This window comes from Lynx canadensis, chromosome F2 (genome assembly GCF_007474595.2).
Source record: "Lynx canadensis isolate LIC74 chromosome F2, mLynCan4.pri.v2, whole genome shotgun sequence".
Taxonomy (NCBI): domain Eukaryota; kingdom Metazoa; phylum Chordata; class Mammalia; order Carnivora; family Felidae; genus Lynx; species Lynx canadensis.
Window position 1 is genome coordinate 74,715,689 of NC_044320.2, and position 23,297 is coordinate 74,738,985.

The 23,297-nt window shown below is 48.6% G+C and overlaps 1 protein-coding gene across 2 annotated transcripts; it reads left to right on the plus strand.

The window, feature by feature from the left end:
• Positions 1 to 739: 739 nt before the first annotated feature.
• SDR16C5 (short chain dehydrogenase/reductase family 16C member 5) lies at positions 740 to 17,472 on the plus strand. 2 transcript variants are annotated; one of them, XM_030304047.2, is made up of 7 exons: positions 741 to 930; positions 3,973 to 4,319; positions 8,168 to 8,299; positions 10,794 to 10,893; positions 12,895 to 13,039; positions 13,910 to 14,035; positions 15,692 to 17,472. In XM_030304047.2, exons 2-7 carry the CDS (start codon positions 3,987 to 3,989, stop codon positions 15,783 to 15,785), a joined length of 930 nt encoding a protein of 309 aa, XP_030159907.1. In that variant the 5' UTR covers positions 741 to 930; positions 3,973 to 3,986; the 3' UTR covers positions 15,786 to 17,472. The 2 variants fall into 2 exon arrangements, with proteins under 2 accessions (XP_030159908.1, XP_030159907.1); XM_030304048.2 differs by lacking the exon at positions 8,168 to 8,299 and having other exon boundaries at positions 740 to 930.
• The last annotated feature ends 5,825 nt before the right edge of the window (positions 17,473 to 23,297 follow it).

Genomic DNA, 23,297 nt, shown 5'->3' on the forward strand with positions numbered 1-23,297 from the left:
GAGGATTATCTAACGTTAACTGAACATCTTTTTTCCTCCAAGGTTGCAGCATTGCTCTATCTTCTAGATCTTTGTACACACAGGTGTTCAATAAACAATGGTTGGGCCAGAGTCCATTGTTGACTTTTTCTCAACCTCATCTCCTTCCACTTGATCTTAGCCAAAAGGCCGAGAAGCCATCAACCTCATCTCCTTAGAACAAACTTCGCCCCCGCCTACTTCTTGGCCTCCTGCCAGCGCCGCACCCACTCCTGCCCAGCACCCCACTCCTTCCAAGCGTCTCTCCCACACCCACCTTCCTTACAGCCACAGGTCCAGAGAAGCTGTTGACCTCGACTGCAGGAGTCAGATTCTGCTGGAGAACTCCGCATCTGTGCCCCGTTCTGCGAGGCGCAGAGACCTGACCTGGCTCCCTTCGGGCAAACCGCGTCGCCCCCCCCCCACCCCGCCCCCATCCAAGGACTCTGCACCTTGCCTCCTTTTTGTTCTCTAACACAACGGTTCCCACCCTCGGGACTGCTCTTTGGAAACACTTGGGGAACTTTTTCCGTGCTGATACCTGGGCCCTTTCCAACCCAGAAATTCTGACTTCATAATCCAGGAGGCAGCCTGGATGTCGGAATTTTTCGACACCCAGGGATGACTCTTCGAAATCCCGGCGCGCGCGTCCGGCCACGGCGACCAAATAAATGTCCGGCCTGTACATCTGGCCGCCAGGGGGAAAAGAAAGGCAGGAAAGAAGGAGCGCGGGCCTACGTGGCCTGCGGGAGCCCCGGGCGGCTCCACCCACTGCGCGGGCGCGGCTGACCTACCCTTGGCCTCGGGCCAGCTGCGGGAATAAACCCCTGAGCCTCGCCCGCCACGAGCCAGTGAGGCGGTGCGCGTAGCAGGGACTGCTTCTCCGCGGACAGCGAGGGCAGCGTGTCCCGGGTGAGTTACCCGAGTCCTGATCCGGGGCCAGGGCCGGGCAAGACCTCCTCCACGGGGACGGGGCTCCGCGCCGCGCCAGCGCCCGCACCCGCGGGCGGGAACCCTGTGACACCGTGGCGGCGGGGGCGGGGGGGGGGGGGTGGGCGGAGAGGGTGGTCAGGTGGGGGAAGGGCGCGGGCAGGTGAGCCGGAGGGAGCGCCGCTTTGTCCCCGAGATTCAGACTCGCGAGACCCAGAAGGAAGGGCTGCTAGCGTCCCCGCCCGGTCCCGGAGCAGAGGGCGGGATCCGTCCCTGGTATCCTCTTCCGTCCACGCTGCCTCGGTCCCCAGCTCTCTGCTGCTCAGTGCGTCTGCCTCTCCCTCCCCGCCGCCCCCCCCCCCCATTCATCCCATACCTCTTACCGGAGCACTTTGCCGCCTCCTGGGCTGGGAAGAGAACGGCACCTGCTCACATTGCCCCCAAATAGTTAAGCTTACTGTGTTTGTTTGTTTGTTTCTTTTTGAAAATAAGCTCTGGGGCGCCTGGGTGGCTCCGTCTGTTGGGCGTCCGGCCGACTTCAGCTCAGGTCACGATCTCACGGGTTCGTGAGTTTGAGCCCCGTGTCAGGCTCTGTGCTCAGAGCCCGGAGCCTGCTTCGGATTCTGTGTCTCCCTCTCTCTCTCTGTCCCTCCTTTGCTCTCTCTCTCTCTCTCTCTCTCTCTCTCTCTCTCTCAAAAATAAATAAACTTTTTAAGAAATTTAAAACAGTATATAAAATAAAATAAGCTGTATATACCCAACGTGGGGCTTGAACCTACGACTCTGAGATCGAGGGTTGCCGGCTCTAAAGGCTCCCCCAGTTAGTTCCGCTTTTGAACCAAGTAGTGAGAGGCCATGGGATGGAGACACCAAAGAGGTGTCTATAACCTGATTACATTTAATGTGCTCTGTAACTACATAAGGCACAGTCTTGACACTGAAACCGAACCCCGCATTTACTTTTGTTGGTAAGGATACTTCCTATAACCATCCTTTGTTATTATGAACAGGGATTATAATTCACATGCCAGCAGGAACGTCAGTCGGAGCTCTAGCTCACGCACAGGCATTTTGCTGCTGTTATGTGCCTGGCTTTGTTCTAACAAGGCCCCCACATGATGAGCATTAGGAGTAGAGCCTGAGATGATGAGTAACCTGCCGGCAGGTGCTGAAATCCAGCCCAATCCCTCTTGCCCCACCCCCACCCCATGCACCCTGGAGGGAGCCGTGTGCAGAGCAACGAGGACCTTTTTTTCTTTCCAATTGGCTCAGAAGTTTCATAAGAGATCATCGTGGCCATATTACACACCCTATTACTTTACCTGTATTAAGTCTTTTCACTTCCACAGCTGCCCCCATTGGTGCCTGCTGTGGAATCCCCTTATTTAGAAGAAGAAACTGAGGCACAAGAGATAAAAATCATTTTTACCAAGGTTGCCGAGAGGTCAGTGGCAGATCCAGCATTCCAACGCACGCTGTCATGTTTTTTTAATGTTTATTTACTTTTGCGAGAGACAGACAGAGTGCGAGTGGCGGAGGGGCAGAGAGAGAGGAAGACATAGAATTTGAAACAGGCTCCAGACGCTGAGCTGTCAGTACAGAGCCCGACGTGGGGCTCGAACTCACAAACTGGTGAGATCGTGACCCGAGCCGAAGTCGGACGCTCACAACCGACTGAGCCCCCCCGGGCGCCCCCCAGTGCACACTTTAATCTCTACACCTCACCACCTGTGCAGATCCCCAGCAGACACCCTAAACCCCAGATGAGCAGACCTCAGGATGCCAGGCTCTTAAGAACCTAGTAAGCATCTGCCGAGACAGCAGTAAGTGGTAGGACCTTGCCCCGGGTCTTAGGTCGTGCCCATGTGGAGATGGTAGAGTGCTGGAGTGTAGAGCCTGTGGCATTAAGAACCTCCCCCCAGGTCAGTGGTGAGACTTCTAAGCACCCAGATGGTGCTGGAGTCCAGCGAGGAGAGGCGTGGACCTCTGGCCTTTGGGCGTGGATTTATACAGCGGTACTCCCGGAGGGGGCATTGATAAGCTGGTGTGGGTTTTCCCCGGAAGAAGTGTTAGCAGTGACCAGGCTGCAGCCGGGGCACGGTGCCCGGGGTGCCCTATTACTGGGGGAAGTCTGACCCTCATTGTTGTAGCTCTCAAGCCACACGTCCCGCGAGTGAGCTTAAAATAAGAGCGTGCAAACCGCTGTCTGCCCTTCAGAGCACCTTCCTTCCAAACCGCGCAGGGCCTGAGAAGCCCAGTCAGTCATCCAAAGGCGACTGTGTGAAAATAAATGTGAACAAAGACGGCGGAGACTTTGAGGGCCATTTCATCCAAAGCCTGGTGAAACCAGCACCCCGCAACATCCATGCCCCCTACCGCCAGCGCTCTAATTCTTTGGGCCGTGTTGGACACACAGGCCAAACCTTCCTCGAGCCTCAGGCTCTTTCTCCCCTCTGTCGGTCAAGCTGCTCCCAGCTCTCTCTACCGCTGGCCATTCATCAGTTGACTACTTGCTCCAATGCCACCTTCCAGCAAATCCCTCCTGTTGCTTCTTCCCCAGCACCCGGTCTAAATCAGATCTCCTGTCTACTCTCCATAGCACCCTGTCATTCTTTATTTTGCTCAATGTCTGTTTCTTCAACCAGACCCTTTGCTCATGAGGGCAGAGATCATGGGAGGCTACCCACCCCCTCAGCCCCAGTGCCCAGCATCAGACCTGCCTGGCATCGGTGCTCGGCGGACGTAATAAATGAACTCAGCAGGCCCTGCGCTAAACGGCAGCCAAGGCCTTGGGTGAACCACATCCCCATTCGTGGTGATCTCCAGCTCCATCCGTAGAATGAGACAAGAAACAGCAATTGAGCTCCCAACAATTTCCTAAGGGTCCCACCATGCCCCAAGAGAGAAGCTTCATTTACACAGCCAGTTTCTTCCACTATCTCAGAAAGCTTGCGCTCCACGTAGATGGCACACTCAGAGGGAATGGTCACCGAGGTCTTTATGTGGGTCTCTCTTTCTCTGTAGGTCTCAGCCACAGCATGGCTTCCAACCTGAAGTTCGCCAAGGAATTGATCACCTTCTTAGGAAAATCAGTGATTGCTCTTCTGGAGACCATGATTTTCACCTTCATCCCCAGACCGCGGAAGAACGTTGCTGGTGAAATCGTGCTCATCACCGGTGCTGGGAGAGGACTGGGAAGGCTCTTGGCCCTCAGATTTGCCCACCTCGGATCGGTGCTGGTTCTCTGGGATATTAACAAGGAGGGGAACGAGGAAACATGCAGGATGGCTCGGGAAGCCGGAGCCACAAGAGTCTATGCCTACACTTGCGACTGCAGCCAAAAGGAAGAAATATACAGAGTGGCCGAGCAGGTAGGTGTTGCGTCTCGCCATCTCCTGTGGGCGGTGAGCTCTCTCTACAGATTCGCTCACGTGCATCCTCCTCTTTGTCTCAACCCCTTGCTCGGTGCAGATTTGCCTGTCTCCAGCATCCCTTTAATTTAAAAAGTATCGGGGAGTGGGAATGAGGATTTTTGAGAGGTCACTGTATACAATATACCGCACTAAGCAGCCCATCTATATTGTATCATAATCTTATAAAGTGAGGTCCAATATTATCTTCATTTCCCAAATAAGGAAACCGAGGCTGAGGGAGGTAAGTAGCTCACCCAAGAAACAGCTAACAAGTGGCAAAGACCGAGCTTGGCCTTGAGTCTGTTGACTCCAAAATACACCCACTACATACCAGGCAATATGGACTGTGCTTTCCCCTGTTACAGTAGAAGAGGCAGGGGGCAGCCCGTTTCTTGGAGGGAAAAGGGGGCACAGAGATCTTGAACAATCTGCTCAGGGTCCCGGAGCTAGCCCGTGACTAAGCCAGGACTCGACCCCATTTCCTGTCTGAGTTTAAACCCGGCTATTTCCACCACACCACAGTGCCTTTCACATGAATGTATATTTCGCCTAAATAGTCATGAGAAAAACAGAATATCGTATTCATCCCAAAGACCCTTAACCACAGTTGCTCCTTTGGCGATGATACCGCTGCCCGTGTAAAGAAGGCTGGCAGGACGTCACCACTCCAGCAGGCAACGGTAAGGGTTTCCTTAGTGCGTGGAGGCACATAGTCGCACAATGGCTGCCTCTTCTCCCTCATGAGGATTTCTCTCCCCTCGCGTCCTCATGAGTACTCCACACATCACTGTCCCGGGCCGCCCTTGTGGCAACACCCAGAATTCCCCAGTTTAGTGAGAAGGAAGGAACCCGCTACGTTGGAATGTTCTGGCACAATTTCTAGGCCCTGAGTCGAATCCCCTTTGCTGCTTCCCGCCTCACTGTCTCCTGGCAGGTCACCGGCTGGTGGGTGTGCTTTGAAGTTTTGTTTCAGTTTTCCGCATCGGTAACTGCAGCTTCCGTCACAGGCAGCCCGGTACAGTCCGGGGACCCAAACCTGACAAGCGCGCGCCTCCCTCGAAGCACAAGTATGTCTCTGCTATTGCTGAGCTCACAGCTTCATCCCTGTGCACTTAAAGCACCGATGGCCTGGCACGCTCACTCGTGCCGACTGCAAACAACTCCTCTCAGCACTCCTCATGTTTACTTATTTTTGAGAGAGCGACAGAGACAGGATCCGAAGCAGGCGCCAGGCCCCGCGCTGTCGGCACAGAGCCCTACACGGGGTGCGAACCCACAATCCCACAAACTGTGAGATCGTGACCTGAGCCAAAGTTCAGTGCTTAACTGACAGGCGGGCACAGCTTGTGTGGGAATGTCACTAGACCTATCAGGCGGGGTCTGTGGCCATATTCTTACAGTGAGGAGCGTAGTGATCGCAGAAGAAGGAAACTAGTTAAAAACTAGAGTCGGTGGCCTTTACCTTAGATGCTACCCTCTGTCTCTTGTACACGATACTGACAAGCTTACTCTCATCCCACGGGTGAGCATTTTATTAGGCTGTCATTGGCCAGTAATAAATATGTAAGTCACATACAGTTAAACCTGGTCCCTTTGGCTCTAGTGTGGCAGGGGCTGAATACTCATGATGTCTTTCCAAGTTTAATTTAAAGGAAAAAAGCAGACTTTGGAACAAGAGAGTCCTTTAACAGAAAAAAAAAATAGATGAAGATCAACCTATATGCTAAATAGATAAATCAATAGGAAGGAAGGTTATTCACATGAAAAATCTTATCACGGATGCTTAGCCCCGTACATTTAAACCATGATTCATAGAGATATAATTTTCATATACCGCAAAGATACAAGCCTAAATGCCATTAAAAAAATTTTTTAATGTAATTAATTAATTTATTTAATTTTTATTTAATTTATTTATTTTTGAGAGACAGAGAGAGACAGAGCATAAGTCACCGGTGGGGGAGGGGGGTGCAGAGAGAGAGGGAGACACAGAATCCGAGGCAGGCTCCAGGCTCTGAGCTGTCAGCACAGAGCCCGACATGGGGCTCGAACCCACGAACTGTGAGATCGTGACCTGAGCCGAAGTCGGAGGCTCAACAGACGCAGCCACCCAGGCGCCCCTGGAGGCCATTTTGAAATTAAAGTCTGATGTTTATTTGGTCAAGTGTTTGAGAACACGCTTGATCTATGTGAGAGGCCACAGTGGACATACATGCCCCTGTTTATTTCCCTTGGATGTCACTTCTAGCCTTGCCACCCCTGACTCTGAGCTAACGTGTCAGCCTCTAATGCTAGTACTGTCTTCCGGTCCACAGCCCGGACCAGCTTTTCTTTTTTTCTTTCTTTTTTTTTTTTTCAGTTGAGTGTAGTTGACACACAATGGCACCCTGGCTTCAGGTGTCCAACATGGTGATGTGGTAACACTGTTATGTGTCACAGCCCACTCACCACAGGTGTGGTGTCACCGTGCAACACTACCACAGTACCATTGGCGACATTCCTCACGCTGTGCCTTCCGTTCCTGTGATTTACTCATTATTCCGTAACCGGAAGCCCGTACCTGATTCTGCCTCAGGTAGGGCTGGTTGTGGCTAGCCTTGACAGCCGTTCAGCTTGAATTTGGCGACGTATTTTAGCTACTCTCCAAATAAAACTCTAATTTAGATTGTTTTGACTGCTTTTATCTGAAAACTCTACCGTGAAGTGTGAGCTTTTCTTAGTCTGTATTTCGTCCTAAGGTTTTTCCCTAGGCCACCCATCTAGTTGGGTAACAAATAAATACCCAACACATCAGCCTCGTTGCTAGGACCCACAACCTCACATGACAGACAGCCTCAGGTGGTGTCAGTAATATGTCCCCCTCTGTGCCGACTGCTACCGTATACGCAGGTGTACACATACACACACACACACACACACACACACAGAGCTAGAGATGCGAGAGTACTGCGTGAGCTTCCTGTTGAGCATGGGGCACCTGCAGCCGGTGGCTGTCGCTGACCTGGGGACAGAGGCCCTGCTGTGTGATACAGATCACAGTGATGAAATTCAGAACACAGAAGGGAGCAGAGGGGCACCACCCTCTCCCGTGGCCAATCCTGGAAAATCCCGTGCTCCCTTCTGCCAGTAGAGCCAAGATGACAAGCTAAAGATTCACCGTAAGCGGAAGGCCCCAGGGTCACACCCCGACATTTTATTTCTGAAATAAAAGTTACTGAGTGCCTACTCCGGCCGACAAAGGGAGCCCACTCAGATCCTCTCTTGACACATCTTAGTACCCAGAAGCCTGTGTCAGGGAGAAGAAAACCAGCCCACTAGCCCAAGCAGGACAGACGGGTTCTGCGCTGTGCCTCGAGTGTAAAACGTGTTTAGGAATTTTGCGCTTTCTCCACACCCTCCTGCTCCACCCCCCTCTCAGTGTGGGCTGGGTCTTAATTTATACGTCACGCCTATAATGCCTTAGGTCCTGTCGCAGTGATTGAAATCACCTGCTACATACACAGAGCCTGCCACAAAGCGACTGATCGCTAAGTATGAGGATAGCTCTAACCGCTCTGTTAAGGCCGACGGCCCTGCAGTGGTGGAACCGTCCTAAGAAGGGGGGCACGGAGGGGGGAAGAAATGAGAAGAAAACCATCAGACTTGGATCTCTGATGCTCTGCAAACTCAGCAAGGGAAATGAAACGTGCTTTGTTTGCAAAGGACGTAAATGAGGATAAGAAGCGTCTAAAAACTGTGGGAAAATTAAACTTCGATCACGTAAGGAATTACTCTGTGGGTGGTGTGGCTCTTGTTACTCAATTCAGGTTAAAAAAGAAGTTGGCGATGTCTCCATCCTGATCAACAATGCCGGAGTTGTGACAGGCAGCGATTTCCTCAACTGCCCAGATGACCTGATGGAAAAGTCTTTAGATGTGAATTTCAAAGCACATTTGTGGGTAATTATTTTCTCGTCTCATAACAAATATACAGTTACTCAGAATTTAGACGTACTTCTTCTTATTCTCTTACAATTGTATTCACGTGTCAATAAAGCACAGGCTTCTCAGTTTTAGACTCCTCATCCAACTTAGCCTGCACTTGCCTGAGCCCCTGCTCGGGAATCTTGCAAAGACACAACTTTGCCCATGTCTTTACTATCATTTATCGATCGCCAGCCTATCTCGGGTGCTATCCTAGGCACCTCCTGCGTAATCCTTGATACAGCTCGAGGAAATAAGGGATCAGAGGAGTCAAAAGATTTGCTCGAGGCTCCACAGAAATGACACCACATACATGACCAGGCTGACCTCATCATTCGCCTAAGTTGGAACTCTTTTGGAAGTGGAGGAGGTAAAAAAATCTAGAAATAACAGAAAATAAAATAAAATAAAGTGGAAGAGGGCATTATTAATAAGCAGGCATTAATCGGGTCTATTCTGGGCAAACCAAGATGTATCGTCACCTGGCCCAGTATCCAATCAAGGAAAGGAAAGTTTCTTCCTGTAGCCTCGGTGACATTAAAGGGCACAGCACAGGTACCATGGACGTTAAGGGGCACAGCTCCTGATCTCCAGAGGTGATGGTCTTCCTTGCAGAAGTTGTGTTTTCCTGGTCTTTGCCGAAGCCTGTCTTGCCATGCCTCCGCACCCACGCATATGCCCCGGCTTGCCTCTCCCTGTTCCTGTTGCCCTGGGCAGCCTCTCTGCTGGGAGGGAGTCTTTGCTGGAGACTCCTGAGCTCCCCTCTCCTCACGCTTTCCCACCTGACCTCCCCACCCAACTCCCATGTGGTGGCCTTCAAATGTTATTTGGACTTCGTAGGTTTCTGTCCCCTAGTTTCACCAAAAGCATCCTTGCGTGGTGGTATTTTTGGCATTCTGTATCGTTTCCAGGAGAAAGATGGAAACATTCAGAACTAAGCGGCCGCCACGTTCCTTCAGGAGGAAGGAACTTCACTGCAAGTGATTTATGTTACCCTGTCCCAAATGTGCCTCTCCTTCTTTAGAATGAAATTAGATTATTCAGCCAGAATGAAGATAAAGCCATAATCTCATGCTGGGTTCTTTTTCCTCCTCTCTGTTGTCCTTGGTCTTTTCCTTCTCTCTCCCTCTTCCTTTAGTTGTCCCCACAATGCTGGCGTGTCCCTGCCCCACATTAGCCTCACTCTTGACACTCTGGGCAAGTCTGCATACATTCTTTGAGCCTCTGCACGGAGCAGGCACTTACTTGCTAGAGGGTCAGAGAGCTCATGGTGACCATGCTCCCAAGGGATGCGTCCCCGGGAAGAAGTGACTCACCTCAGACTGTCGGAACTCAGGGGGCTTTTTATTATGCTGCACTGTTGGCTCATTTTGTTCTTCCACCTCTCCCTACATGTTAGTTTCTTTCTGAAACTCATTCGATGCATGCAAACGTTCTTTGACTTTTATAAGAAATCCCTTTTCTCATATTTATTCGTATTACTCACATTTGAAAGTAAATATGAAACATAAATTCATGTAAGTATGCAGTTATTCCTGTTTAATGAATTACTTTTTTGTTGTAGAATATATCTTCTATCAAAGCTCATTTCTCTCTCCTTTACCTTCTTTCTTTCCAGGTCCCAAATCAAAAGTGAAGGTGTTCTGTAGTACTGAGACACAGCATAGGTCCTCTTTTTCTAGCATATTCTCTTTAATGACATGACATACAAATAAGAAACCATTATTCAAAGAAGTAGAGATGAATTTCAAGACGAAGTGATGTTTTTATTTAATTTTTTTAAGTTTATTTATTTTGAGAGAGAGAGAGCGAGCACACACTTGCTCACACACACACACACACACACACACACACACACGTGTGTGAGCAGGGGAGGGGCAGACAGAGGGAGAGAGAAAATCCCAAGCAGGCTGTATGCTGTCAGTGCAGAGCCCGACTCGAGGCTCGATCCCGTGAACCGTGAGATCACAACCTGAGCCAATATCACTTAACCGACTAAACCACCCAGGCACCCCGAAAGTGGAATTTTTAAACCAAAGCCAACAGCGGTGTGTCCGATGAACAATATTCAGAAAAATTTGAAATTCAAACATGACCGAAGTTGGGGGAGAAAGGCAATATTAATCTGAATAATCATGTCTCCGAGTTCTCTTACTGGTTTATGGATTGTCCCCACCATAGTTCAGGCTGTCCCGTACAGCTTCAATTACTGTCTGAATAGTGTGTTTTTGAAAGTCAAATGTGAGCAAAATGTAAGTCTGAATAAATTATTTTTAATAATATTAGAACTGCCATCAGAAAAATATTGATTTAAAGGTTAAACAAGTTAAGAAGCTTACTTTCCAGATGTTTAAATTTTTTATATCCCCGTGCCTTCAGGTATTTTTATGAACTTAAAAGACTTTCTTCATCATACAGAAACGTCTGAAAAAAAGTATAAAAGGTTAACAGTCTTCTTTGCCTTTCTTAGACGTATAAATGCTTTCTACCTGCTATGATAGCTAATGATCATGGCCATTTGGTTTGCATTTCAAGTTCAGCTGGATTAGTTGGAGTAAATAAACTGGCAGGTAAGAGAAATGTAATATTTTGCACTCACAAACTCTTTTATAACTTGTCTTACTCAGCTCTGAATAATCAACATTGACCTCAGGTACTAATGATAAAGGGGAATAAATCCAGAGATACATTCCACAAGGTAAGTGGTGGAGAACATTGTGCCTCAAAACTGCCCATCAGATATGCTTACACAAACTTGAACTCTGCACTTTGGGATCGTTGGGTCCATGCAATCCCCTGGAATGAAAAAAAGAGAAAGAGGAGCGCCTGGGTGGCTCCGTCACTTAAGTGTCAGACACTTGATTTCAACTCAGGTCATGATCTCACAGTTCACGAGCCCTGCCTCAGGCTGTGTGCTCTGTGGAGCCTGCTTGAGATTCTCTCTCTCCCTCTCTCTCTGCCCCTCCCCTGCTTGTGCCCCCCCCTCAAAATAAATAAACATTTAAAAGAGAGAAAGAAAGAGAGAGAGACACCTGACTGCTAATTTTTTTATACAAGTGGTTAGCATAGTCCCCCCCCCCCCCCAAATCCCCCTGGTACTGTTATCAGGATGGTGAGGAGAAGCACTGGGCCTTCGGAAGTTTCCATCGAGTGGTCCCCTTCGGCTGTGGGTCTGGAGAAAGTTTCTCCAGCCCAAGAAACCGAAAATCGACCTCTCTGCTTTTCCGCTGGTTGAAGACTCGCGGCTCGAGACGGCGCACAGTGGTCTTAACACAGTTCGAATCGGTTCCGCGAACCGGGTTTTCAGAACCACTGGCCACCCCAGATGCCAGCCGTCTACACACACCTCCCTGAACGCAGGACCTCCTTTCCTCCAGCCTCCTTGGAATCCACTGCATTTTGTTATTACCTCACGGGTCTTTGGACTCGCACGGGGCTATTTGCAGCTTCTCTGAATCCTTTTCCTGGCAAGGATGCAAGACCGTCCGGCGCCCTGTTCACCTTAGGAATGTGTGAGCTTTTTGTAATCCCCACGGTGTTCTCTTGGCTCCCTGGCAGCAGAATCCCCAGGCATGCCATTTACGATGCAGGCTGCCCGAGTCCCGGGCCATATCGGCTCAACTGAATCTCAGAGATCAAGGGGCTCAGTGAACCGCATTTACACCAAATGACTCAGAGGACCCTGGAAGCTGCTTGGGACTCCCCCTCTCCCCTCCCCTCCCCCCACCGGCTAACCCGTGGCCAATCTGGGGACCCGAGTCTTGCTGGTTGCGGTAGCTGCTTTCCCTCCAGAACGAGGATGAACAACAGGTTTGCCCCTTCTGATTGTGTGAGGAAAAGGAAAGTCAAAGTCTACCGAAATGCCTTTTCTTCTCCAAACGTTTCCATGCCTTGAGTTCAAAATCTATATTGTTTTAACGTTCCCTGGGTCTAGCTTGGCCATCTAGCACGATGAGTAATTCCATTCCTCTGGAGTGAGTGCAATTGTAGACCAAAAGCCCACCAAGGACGTGAAGGCCACTTTCCATTCACCCTGCGTTTGCAGGATGCATAAGAGGTAGAGGTTGACGTTCTCCAGAAGAGTCGGAAGAAAGAGTCCTAGTTAGGAAAAAACTTGATCTGAGGGTTGTGACCCACGTTGATCTCTTCAGCCTGGACTCTACCTCCTGTATTATTTTATTTATTCTTGTGTGTGTCTCCCCACCCTGATTGTGTTGAAATTCTTTGGGACGGGGACCAGTTGCACATGCTGTGCCCTGCGTAACAGCTAGCAGAGGGTCTGATGACCCGTCAAGGTGAAAGTGGAAGTGAAGTCTAGCATTGTGACCCGTGGGAGGCACCCCCGGGGCCCTGCTTCTCCGAGAGGGCCCTTGGTCCTTGTCAACCAACCTTGAAGTGACAGTGTTCCTTCCCACTTGCCCCTCGCTTCCTCCAGTGGGCACAGACCAAGGCCATACAAACTAACTCTGAACTTGTCCCATCCTTTGTCGGTATTAGTGTTATGAGGAAACCTCGATGTAATGCCGTTTGAAAATTCCAGTATAAACATTAGTGTCGTTTGCCTTTTTCAGATTACTGTGCAAGTAAATTTGCAGCCTATGGATTTGCTGAATCTGTATTTACAGAAACAATAGTCCAGAAACTAACAGGGATCAAGACCACTATCGTGTGCCCATTTTTTATAAACACTGGAATGTTTGAAGGTTGTTCTACTGTGTAAGTACATCCTTCGATTTTAAGAAAAACTACATTTTAGGGGGGCACCTGGGTGGCTCAGTCAGTTGAGTGTCCGACTTGGGCTCAGGTCATGATCTCACGGTTTGTGGGTTCAAGCCCCACATTGGGCTCTGCACTCACAGCTCAGAGCCCGGAGCCTGCTTCGGATTCTGTGTCTCCCTCTCTCTCTGCCCCTCCCCCACTCATGCACGCACGCTCTCTCTCAAAAATAAACACTGAAATTTTTTATAAATAAATAAAACTACATTTTTAAAAATGATGGACCACCTATTTTATTTTATTCTATTTGTTAATGTTCTTTAAAAATGTCTTCAGATTCAGCCTGATCTATAATTGGTTTCAGAATATTTTTCTTTCTTCAGATGTCTTTGTGTTGAAGATACTGAGTTTACTGTGGATGCTTTCTCAAGGCTGGGTCCAGCTCCTACCACCCCTGGAACCGGACCTGCCCCCCGTACCCCCCCCCCCCAGCATTCCTGGCCTCACTGTCTGCCACCAAACTCTGTCCTGCCCCCTTCCCTGTCTCCATGGAAAGACTGAGAATCACTGAAGGGACACAGATGCCCAAATCTGCATCTCATGGAGATGACGGGCAGCTATTTAATATGGTTTCACCTAGCTGCATATTGTGACCTGAGTGTATGAGTTAGAATCCTCTTGCGCCATTTCAAATTAAAGGTGTTATTATCGTGTTGATAATAAAGCAGTAAATCTAGAAATAGGTCAAATTGGCAGGGAAGGAAGCAAGCAATAATGTCTTATAATCTTTCTTATCCCTGATTTGTGAGATTTATTGTTATTAATTTATTAACTTGGGCTTTTTTGTTTTTGCTTTTTTTCACTCCCTAGCCGTCCTTTTCTGTTACCGATTCTGGAACCAGAATACGTGGCTGAAAAGATAGTCGATGCTATCCTGAAAGAGAAAGTGTACTTATACGTGCCAAGGTTTTTATACTTCTCAATGGTTCTTAAAAGGTAAGAATATCACCTTCCTATGACTTCTCTAATAAGCCAGTCAATAACTTATCCCCTACCAGGAGGGGCCACTGAAAAACTGTCTGTTAAAGGACTGAACTTTGATCCCTTCATTGTGTCTCTTTGCTGACATGATCTCAAATTCCCATAGTTGCAGTGTTTCCCGTGAGAGTCTAGAGAATGGAATTGGATTCTTCCCGCCCTCTTAGTATTGCATTATGGTCAAAAAGAAGTGTATTTCCTGAATGATCTGTGGACAGACTGAAGTGATTTTTTTTTTTTTTTAAGGAGAGATGATTTTTCTTGTGGGCATCATAGAATAATCATGTTGGAACAGATAATGTGTCCATGCTTCCTCGAGGACAGAGCCCCAAAGTTAAGGCCAGACAATAAGCCAAACATTTCAGGAATCTGTGGTATGGGTAAAGCTGGCAGTTGGAGGATAAATTTGGAGTATAAGATGGTTAAAAAAAAAAAAAATGGGAGGGAGGGGAACCTGAGAACATAACGACCTCTCGGAAGCACAAGGGAGCATCCTTGCTTGTTCTCTCTGCCCCCCATTGGGTTTCAGTGCTGAGACTCCCCATTGGGTTTCAGTGCTGAGACCTTCAGCGGCACTTTGTGGGCACGGGACCCCAGTTACAGGAATTGTGATGCCATATTGCTGCAGCTACTGCCGATCCCCACTATCTCAATTCATTTTCTGGACTGTAACAGGTCATCCAATTACACTCCCCCCTTCCCCCCCAGCCCCGCCCCCAGGGAATGTGCTTCCTGCTTTGCAAGGAAGCACATTCCATTACTGAACCACTCCCCCACTGTGGCGTTGAAATCTGTGTTGTTTTAACGTTCCCTGGGTCTAGCTTGGCCATCTGGCACGATGAGCAATTCCAGTCCTCTGGGCAACAGTTGTTCATTATATGAACGTAGATATCATGGCTGGTAGCCATGGTCCCTCTTGCCTAAGGAAGTGCCTTTTTCTTTGCAGCTAGTTGTATCTACTTTGTGCAACACACCGATGTCATTCCTACATCCTTTTGCTGGCCAGGCTTCACTTAGCACAAGAGTGGTACTGTGCCTGTGCTATTTAGTGTACCTCCCCTAGCTCTGTGGTGTGAATGTCAGGGTTGACGGGGCCTGTGCTCTGCTAGGAAAGGTGAGCAGGGGTGGAGAAGGTGAGCAGTCCTTGGCTGGATATTGCCAAAGGTCTGGAGACCTATTACATCTAATCCTCACAGGAGTCCCAAAAAAGAAAGATCGATGACTGGTTTCACACCTGTAGAAACAGGCTCCAGGGCTAAGTCATGTGCCTGAGCTGGCATATAAGTGACCGAGCTAGGACTCAAGGCAGGCTCATCCAAATCCACCAGACTTCCCTGCTTCCCAGCAATCATTACATAGTGCAGTGGAGCTTTGGACACTGACATGAGGAGGGAGACAAGTGAATGCAAATAAAGCAAGGAGAGGTAGAGAGACTCCGGGCAAGTGTCCTCCCACGTAGTACACAAACCCTGGGTGACCCTGAAGCATGCACACTAATGTGTGCCTATGCCAATGACTTCAGCTACAACAAGTCAGTGACACTGCACTTCAACTGAACTGGCAAAGGTGCTTTCATGGTAATAACCGAGGAACCTTCTCTTGTGTTCTCTTTAGTATCTTGCCTGTCAAGGTAGCGTTGCTTCTGTGTGACTTTATGGGCATCTTTAACATAATGGATGGCTTCGTTTTCAAGAACAAGAAACACTAAAGACCAGCTCCACGGCCGACACCATCCGATACCCAGTGGTGCATAATGCTTATTTCGATGGAGAACGGTATTTTTGTCCAACAGGATATATCTGGAAACTACAAGTACCCTTCTTTTTCTGTTATCTAGACTCGTATTTTCAACTGATGCCTTTGCAAATAATGTTGCTATCTGCTTTTTGGCTAGGTTATTCTTTTTTTAATGAAAAAAAAAAATAGCCCGTTTTTGTCAAGTCTGCTTGCAACAGATGGGAGAGAAAAATAATCCTCTCTCTCACGAACTGCCCTTTACTTTGGTCACGGTGGGGGGGAGGTGGCTCAAGTGAAGCAGGGAACCGGAGTGAGAGGTGAGGAGCATGAATGAGTACAGTAAAACCTTGCACTGCAAGTAACCTGTTCCGCAAGTGTTCCACAAGATGAGCAAACATTCCTAATAAGTTTTGACGTGATAAAGGAACGATGCCTTGCCATACACGTAGTACGTGACAGCGAATGTCACGTGATCACGACTTAGCCAATGGTTCTTGAAATTCGCTTTCAGGTACAAGTGCTTTCGATTACAAGCACGCTTCCGGAACAAATTATGCTCGCAAACCAAGGTTTTACTGTAGATTGCTAGAATGCCCTCTTTACAGAGGACACAGGGCTCTGGGTTCTCTATCACCCTGCTCTCAGCCTTGGCCTTTTTGAGCCTATGCCACCAGGTGTAGGACAGGCCAGCCTCCCGTGTCCTTCTTCCCAACACAGTCACACCAACGCTGACTGCTTAATGCCCTGTGTGCTCACAGACTAAGTGCCAGCGCTGCTGAGGGTACATCAGGAGCCACTGTGTCAGGAAGCCTTCCTGCACATTCCCTGCATGAACTTGGGAGACAGTGACTCTAGCCCAAAGTCTACACAGGAGCACATTTTTTTCCCTAGAAGAGATCAAAGAATGGTTGCTTCTGACTCTGAAAATGACATTTCTACTGAGCTAGTTTAACTGCTGCCTGTTAGTCCAGAAAACATATCCATGTGGTTAATTTCAAATGTTTAATTCAGCACTTCAGGTTGGGGTTCGTGTTGTATTTTTCCACAGAACGGGCAATTCTACGCGTTGGTGTTCGTCGATGCTGCCTTTATCTCAAATCTGTTGTATTCTTGCAGCTTAATGGCCTGGCCAACTGCTCTCATGATTTGGATATTAACTATAAAAGCAAGGTTAAGAAAACTGTGTTCATTACCGTATCCCTGGAACTCCTTCGCAGCCTGGGAGGGGGCGCCTGCCTCGGGAGAAAAACAGCAGCCTTTGTCTCTTACCTTCTTTTGTACGGGGAGCAGGAAAGGATGAGAAGTGCTTTGGAAGACCCTGTGAGAGTCAAAATAAACAAGTCATGAACGTCGTGGGGTAAGATGCTCTTAGAAAGGCAGTGGTCTCAGGCAGTGTGGAATCAGTGGAATCCACTGCGGACTGATTTATCTCGAGCCGCCTGCATGATTCTGACTCTGCCCCTGTATTTCCGTTTCATTCAGAAAGCCTTAAAAAAAGGGGGGAGGGGGGGAACCTTGTTTTATAATAATAAAAGCAATAGCTAAGGTTTCATTGTGCCCGGCACGAAGCTATGCGCTTTGCACACATTGTTTCGTTAAACAAGCCTGTCACACCATTTCTCAAAGAATAATAAAGGTATTTGGGGTATGCCAAAGAATAAAAGGCATTTTATTTCACAAGAGGGACATCCTACTCAACTGCAGATGTGTACTGAGCGACTCAAAAGGCCCTCTTAGCCTAACCGGCTAATGTTCCAAATCCTTGCTTAACAAGGTTAATTAAGAGAGAGGCACAATATCGCTCCTATATTACGATTCCAAAAGCGTATATTCTAGGGGCCTGTCTATTTAGCTGAAGAATAAAGAAGAGACTCGAGGGATTTAGGAGAACAAAGGTCTGGGGTATAGCGGGCAGCCACCACATCGTAACAGCATTAACAGCAATTATTTCTAATTGGAGTGCATCTTGGCGGGACCTCTACAAAGGCCTGAAATTCAATTGTGGTTTTACAGTACCCATAAAATTGTCTAAACAAATTCAGATTTACTTGAAGAGCTCATATGAGAAGAGAGCGCATGTAAATGAGAGGGTTCCAGAGGGTAATGTGCACCAAGGTGACCTAATACAACGGGGAGCAAGTGTTCTCACTTGAACCGGGTTTCGTACCGGTCGTCGTTTGAAATGGAGTCCTAACGAAGCCATGATCAAGAGCCCAACACGGGAGCAACCCTTGAGAAAGGTTCAAGGACGAGAGCTGTACCTCAGGACCGGGCACTCTGCCCTCCAGGATGACGTCATCTAGCGTCCCGTAGTCCCCACGCTGCTCAAGAACCAAGAAGAACTCTTGGTATTCTGAGCTTGGCTGGATAAAAATAGGTGACTGTGTCCTTTTCCTTGTTCATTTGGTGATGCAGTAGGAGTCAGCTCAGGCTGCCATGCAAAATACCACAGACTGGGTGGCTTCGACCACAGAAATTTATTCTCTCGTAGTGTTAGAGGCTGGGAAGTCCAAAATCGAGATGCCAGAGAACACTTTCTGGTGAGGGCTCTCTTCCTGGCTTGCAGACGGCCTCTTCTCACTGTGTCTTCACACGGCCCTTCTTCATGTGCGGGCACCGAGCGAGACCTGTAGCTGTTCCTCTTCCTATAAGGCCACTACTCCCCTCACAAGGGCCCCCCTGCCTGATCGGATCTGTCCTTGATTGCCTCCCCAAATCTCCATCTCCAAGCACCCCCACACTGCGGGTTTGGGGCCTCCCTGTATGAATTCGGAGAGATGTAAACAGTCCATGCCGATGCCAAGATAGAAAAGGAACTCCAGGCCATGAGCGATCTCTACGCTCCCACCGCGTCCTACCGCTGAGGGGGTCGTGGTTTGTCAAAGGAAAGCAGTTCGAATCTTGGAGGTAGAGTGAATTGGAGGTACCTGAAACACAAAGCAAAACTAGACCAATCCCAAGCTCTGAGAGTCAGCCCTCGAGAGAAACGTGACCAAGAATTGGGGCCAGCCGACCACAGCCGAGGCGACGCAAGACGCCCCAGGCGGAATGGTTCTGTGAAGAGATCTTGGGGCGGCCTAGGCACCTTCATTTCCAGGATAGTGACCTGTTTGGGGTTGATCCAGGCACCCCCAGCTCACTCTCCACCCCCCCCATCACTCACTGTTCCCCAAGGGTAACCGCTCCTACCTCACCAAGAAAGTTGAATCCGACAAGTACGAACTCCCTCAGCGACCCAAACCAATATCTTCAGGGGCATTTCTTTCTGCCTCCACTTCCCCTCTTGTCCTCAGCCTCCAAGGAGGCAGTGAACCCGCTTGGGCTGACCCTGTGGCCTGTGCCCTCCACCCAAAGACTTCCAGGGCTTTCTTGGAGGCACCTTCTTGCACACCCTCAACCTCTCCACCAAGAGTTGCTCCCCGCATCCTGTAGGCACACTAAACACCATGCAAAACTTCAAAATAATAAAAATAGGGGTGCCTGGGTGGCTCAGTCGGTTAAGCGTCTGACTTCGGCTCAGGACATGAGCTCATGGTTCGTGAGTTCGAGCCCTGCGTCGGGCTCTGTGCTCACAACCTGGAGCCTCCTTCGGATTCTGTGTTTCCATCTCTCTCTGCCCCTCCCCTGCTTGCGCTCTCTCAAAAATAAATAAACATTTTTAAATGTTTGTCTCTCTTAAAAATAAACATTTTAAAAAATTGTAAACAATAAAAATAAACTTTACAAAAATCTCCATCCCACTGGGGCAGCAACTCGCCCTGCTCTCCTTTAGCAGCATCATTTAAAATGGAGCCCAGAGGGATTTGTCCATCTCCTCTCCTCACGTTGGTTCCTAAGCCATCCAGCTTCCACATCCAACAGGGATCCCTGGGGATTTCATTCCTCATCTTATTTTACTTCTCATGATGATATTATTAATCTCTCTGCCCTTGGCCTTGGTATCATCGGCCTACTGGCCTCTTCCACTGCCCACTCCTTAAATTATCAGTTTCTTCAAGTTTCTGCCCTTGGATTCCTCATGGTGTAGATGCCCTGGGGACTTCTAACCACGCCCATTACTCCTCCTCCCTCCCCCCCCACCCCCCTGCAGGGCTCCCTCCACACCATCCAGACTAGAAATCCCGGTGCAATGCTCTACTTCTGTTGGACTGCATCTCTCACTTCCCCCATCCTTTAGGAATCAAATCTACTCTGCCTCTCCACCATCACCGACATTTTTCCCTCTGGGTCCCCGGTGCTACCACCTTAGTTCAGGCTCTTTCCACTTCCACCTGCATCAAGGTTTGCTCACTCCGTTAGGCTCGCATTCAGCTGGGGTAACCGAAAACCCAATGTCAGGAGGACTGAAAGAAGGTGGCAGTGTGTTTCTCTCCGATATTTAAGGTAGCTGTTCGGGTTAGTACGGTGCTCCGTGTATCAGGGACCCAAACTCCTGGGCGCATCTGCTCCGCACGGCTTGCAGCCCGAACGTCGTTCATGGGCACAGTCTACAGTGACCGCTAAAACCTCGGCCGTTATGCCCAAGTTCCAAGCTGCAGGAATCCAGAGAAAGCAGAAAGCACCCATACCTCTTTTAAAAAACAATCCACGGACGCAGCGCACCTCACAAACACCACATCGTATTACCCAGAATTAGTCATATGACTAGACCGACCTGCAAAGGATGCTGGCTGTGCTATTTTGCACGGCTGTGAGCCAGCCAAAGATCAGGCGTTCCGTTATTTTCGAAAAAGACAAGAGCAGAAGTTGGGTGTCGACTTACAGTTTCTGCCATAGTCTACTTCCTCAAATATCTACGCGTACCCTTCTTATCAGACAGAACCCACAGGCCAGGCCCACCTCAAGGCCCTACCCAGTCACTGCATGCCACGCCAAGTCTAGAATTTCTGGTGCCAGGCAGCACTCTCAATCAAATCCACAGATGCCCCTGCTTGGCCTGATGACCAAGAGAGTAAAGGACAAGCCATTTACCCTCATCACACCCAATGCACAGTGATGCATGAGAAGCAGGATGACCACGACTAGGAAGAGAGGAAGAGAAAAGAAACAAAATGAAAGACAAAAAAAGAGGGGGGGTGGAAAGAATCTCCCCTTCAAGAACAGTGGGGGCCAGAGGAAACACAGTGCTGGTCCACAGCCGTGGGTTCCGGCTGAGCAGACTCCCCAGGACTCTCTTTCTCAGGTGAGGTTGCCTGGTTCTGCTCGCTGAAGTGTTTCCTTGCTCTTGCCTTTGCCCTGCGGGGCCCCGGAGCGCTCTTTGTTTTTTATTTTTCCAAGACCACATTGGAGGGAAGCTTTGAAGACTCTACCCTTCCTCGCGACTGCATAGATTAGACAGCCTCAGACTAGAGGTGTGAAGAATTACAAAGTGTTTCAAGCCCAGCCCCCGTTTGCTTTGATGATACTGTTCACTCAATCAATGACTCAGCGGGCTTCTGATGGCTTTATCTCATCCAACTCGTTGGGCATTTGAATCATTGCCAAAAATCTTGCTTGGGTAAAGCTTTTTTTTTTCTTTAATGTTTATTTATTTTTGACAGAGAGAGAGAGAGAGAGAGAGAGCATAAGAGGGAGAGGGGCAGAGAGAGAGGGACAGAATCCGAAGCAGGCTCCAGGCTCTGAGCGGTCAGCACAGAGCCCGACGCAGGGCTGGGACTCAAACTCGTGAACCACGAGATCATGACCTGAGCTGAAGTCGGACGCTCTGTTACTGGTATCCGTGCTCTTCCCATGCCTGCCTTTTCCTCTTTCTCCATTTAGGGGAGACTTTCCTGGGCCGTCTGAAGTAAAATTTTAGGAGATAGGCTGCGGCCATCCTTTGATATTTGCTGATGTGCTGGATCCCATGTCTGGCAGACATCCCTTAATGGAAAGGGCTGGAAAAGGATTTGGGACCACAGTCTTACTTCTGCTAAAGCCATTGCCTTGAACCCACACTTCCAAGGGCTTCCTACCACAGAGGGTGTTGGCTGTTCCAAACACCCAAGGCTCTGATTGCCGCCCTCTCAGTTCATTAAGCTTGCAGGTGGAGGGGACCCCCTTACACCTCTGCCTGCACACGGCACTCTCCAGCTTGAGTTCAAATCCATGAGACTCTGCTTAAAACAGCACAGCAGCACTCTGAATTAGTCTTACCTTTTCCCCTCGTGCTACAATCTTATGCAGTGGGCGATATCGTTTTTAAGGTAAAAATAAGGCCATTTAAACCAAATGTTTCCACGGCCAAACAGATATTGCCAGATTTCTGGTGTGTAAGATTCTGAGCACCTGCCCCTTCCGACCTGAGAACTTCAACTTGGTTATACTGTATATTATTTCTGTGTCTGCCGTGCGCAGCACTCCTCTGCCAGGTACTGAGTTCTGTATTAGTTTAAAAATGAGACTCAGGGAGACAGTCTCTCCTTTGCTGTCCCCCCCCCCCCACCGCTGCTCCCTTAACTAATGAATAATTTTTTTTAAACGAGAGTCAGCTATGACAATGATCCTCAATAACGGTGATTTAAGAACTATAAATGTGTGCTCTCTGTTGTGTGGAAGTCCGGAGGTAGGCGAACCACGTCCTCTTTGTTGGTTCTGCTCTAGGAAGTGCCAGGGGCCTGTGCCACTGACAGCCCTCACCCTGCCATCCCGGGAATGTGGCCGCCATTATTATCAGCAAGATGGCCGCCACCATAGCCACTTTCCAGGCAGCAGACGTAGGAACGGATAAAGACAAAAGAAACAAAGGCACCACTTTGCCTTCTCAGAATATTTCTAGAAGCAGCCACCCAACACTCTCTTCCAACATTATGAGTCACATGCAAGTGAGACTGGAAACTGTAGCTTTTCCTACAGTAGTTGTGACTCCCTCTAATAACTGCACAAGTTTGTAAGAGTGAGCAAAAATGGGCATTGGGTGTCTTGGCTACAGGTCTCTCCCAAGACACAGCTGAGGATTCCCATCAGTTTAGCGATGCACCTTAGGTCTGGTGACTTGAACTTTCTGAAGCCCTTTTCCAATTCTGCAAAAGACTGTACTCGCTCATTTGACTGTTGTAGGGACTAAGTGAGTTGGCAGTTATAAAATGCCTAACGTAGGGTTTGGCAAATACTCGATAAACACCCATCAAAACTAGGTCCCCTAACTAAACTCTGACCTTGAACTTCGAGTTTGTGGCAATGTGTCTGGTACTACTTGAAATCTCTTTAAATTACATTTATTACAGAAGTACATATATTACATCTCTTACATGTAAGAGATTACATGTATATCTGTTTATACACATGTATGGATAATGTGTGATGTGCATTATACATATATGTATAATGTACATTATACATACATATATGTAATAATATATATTCATGATATACATTTAATGTACATATTATTTACTATGATTTTTAAAATGTTTTTAAAATGCATTTTTTAACCTGTGTGTGAAAGGTATTTTAGTATTTCATTGTAAGAAGTGGAATTATTCAGGACTATGGATTAGTATAG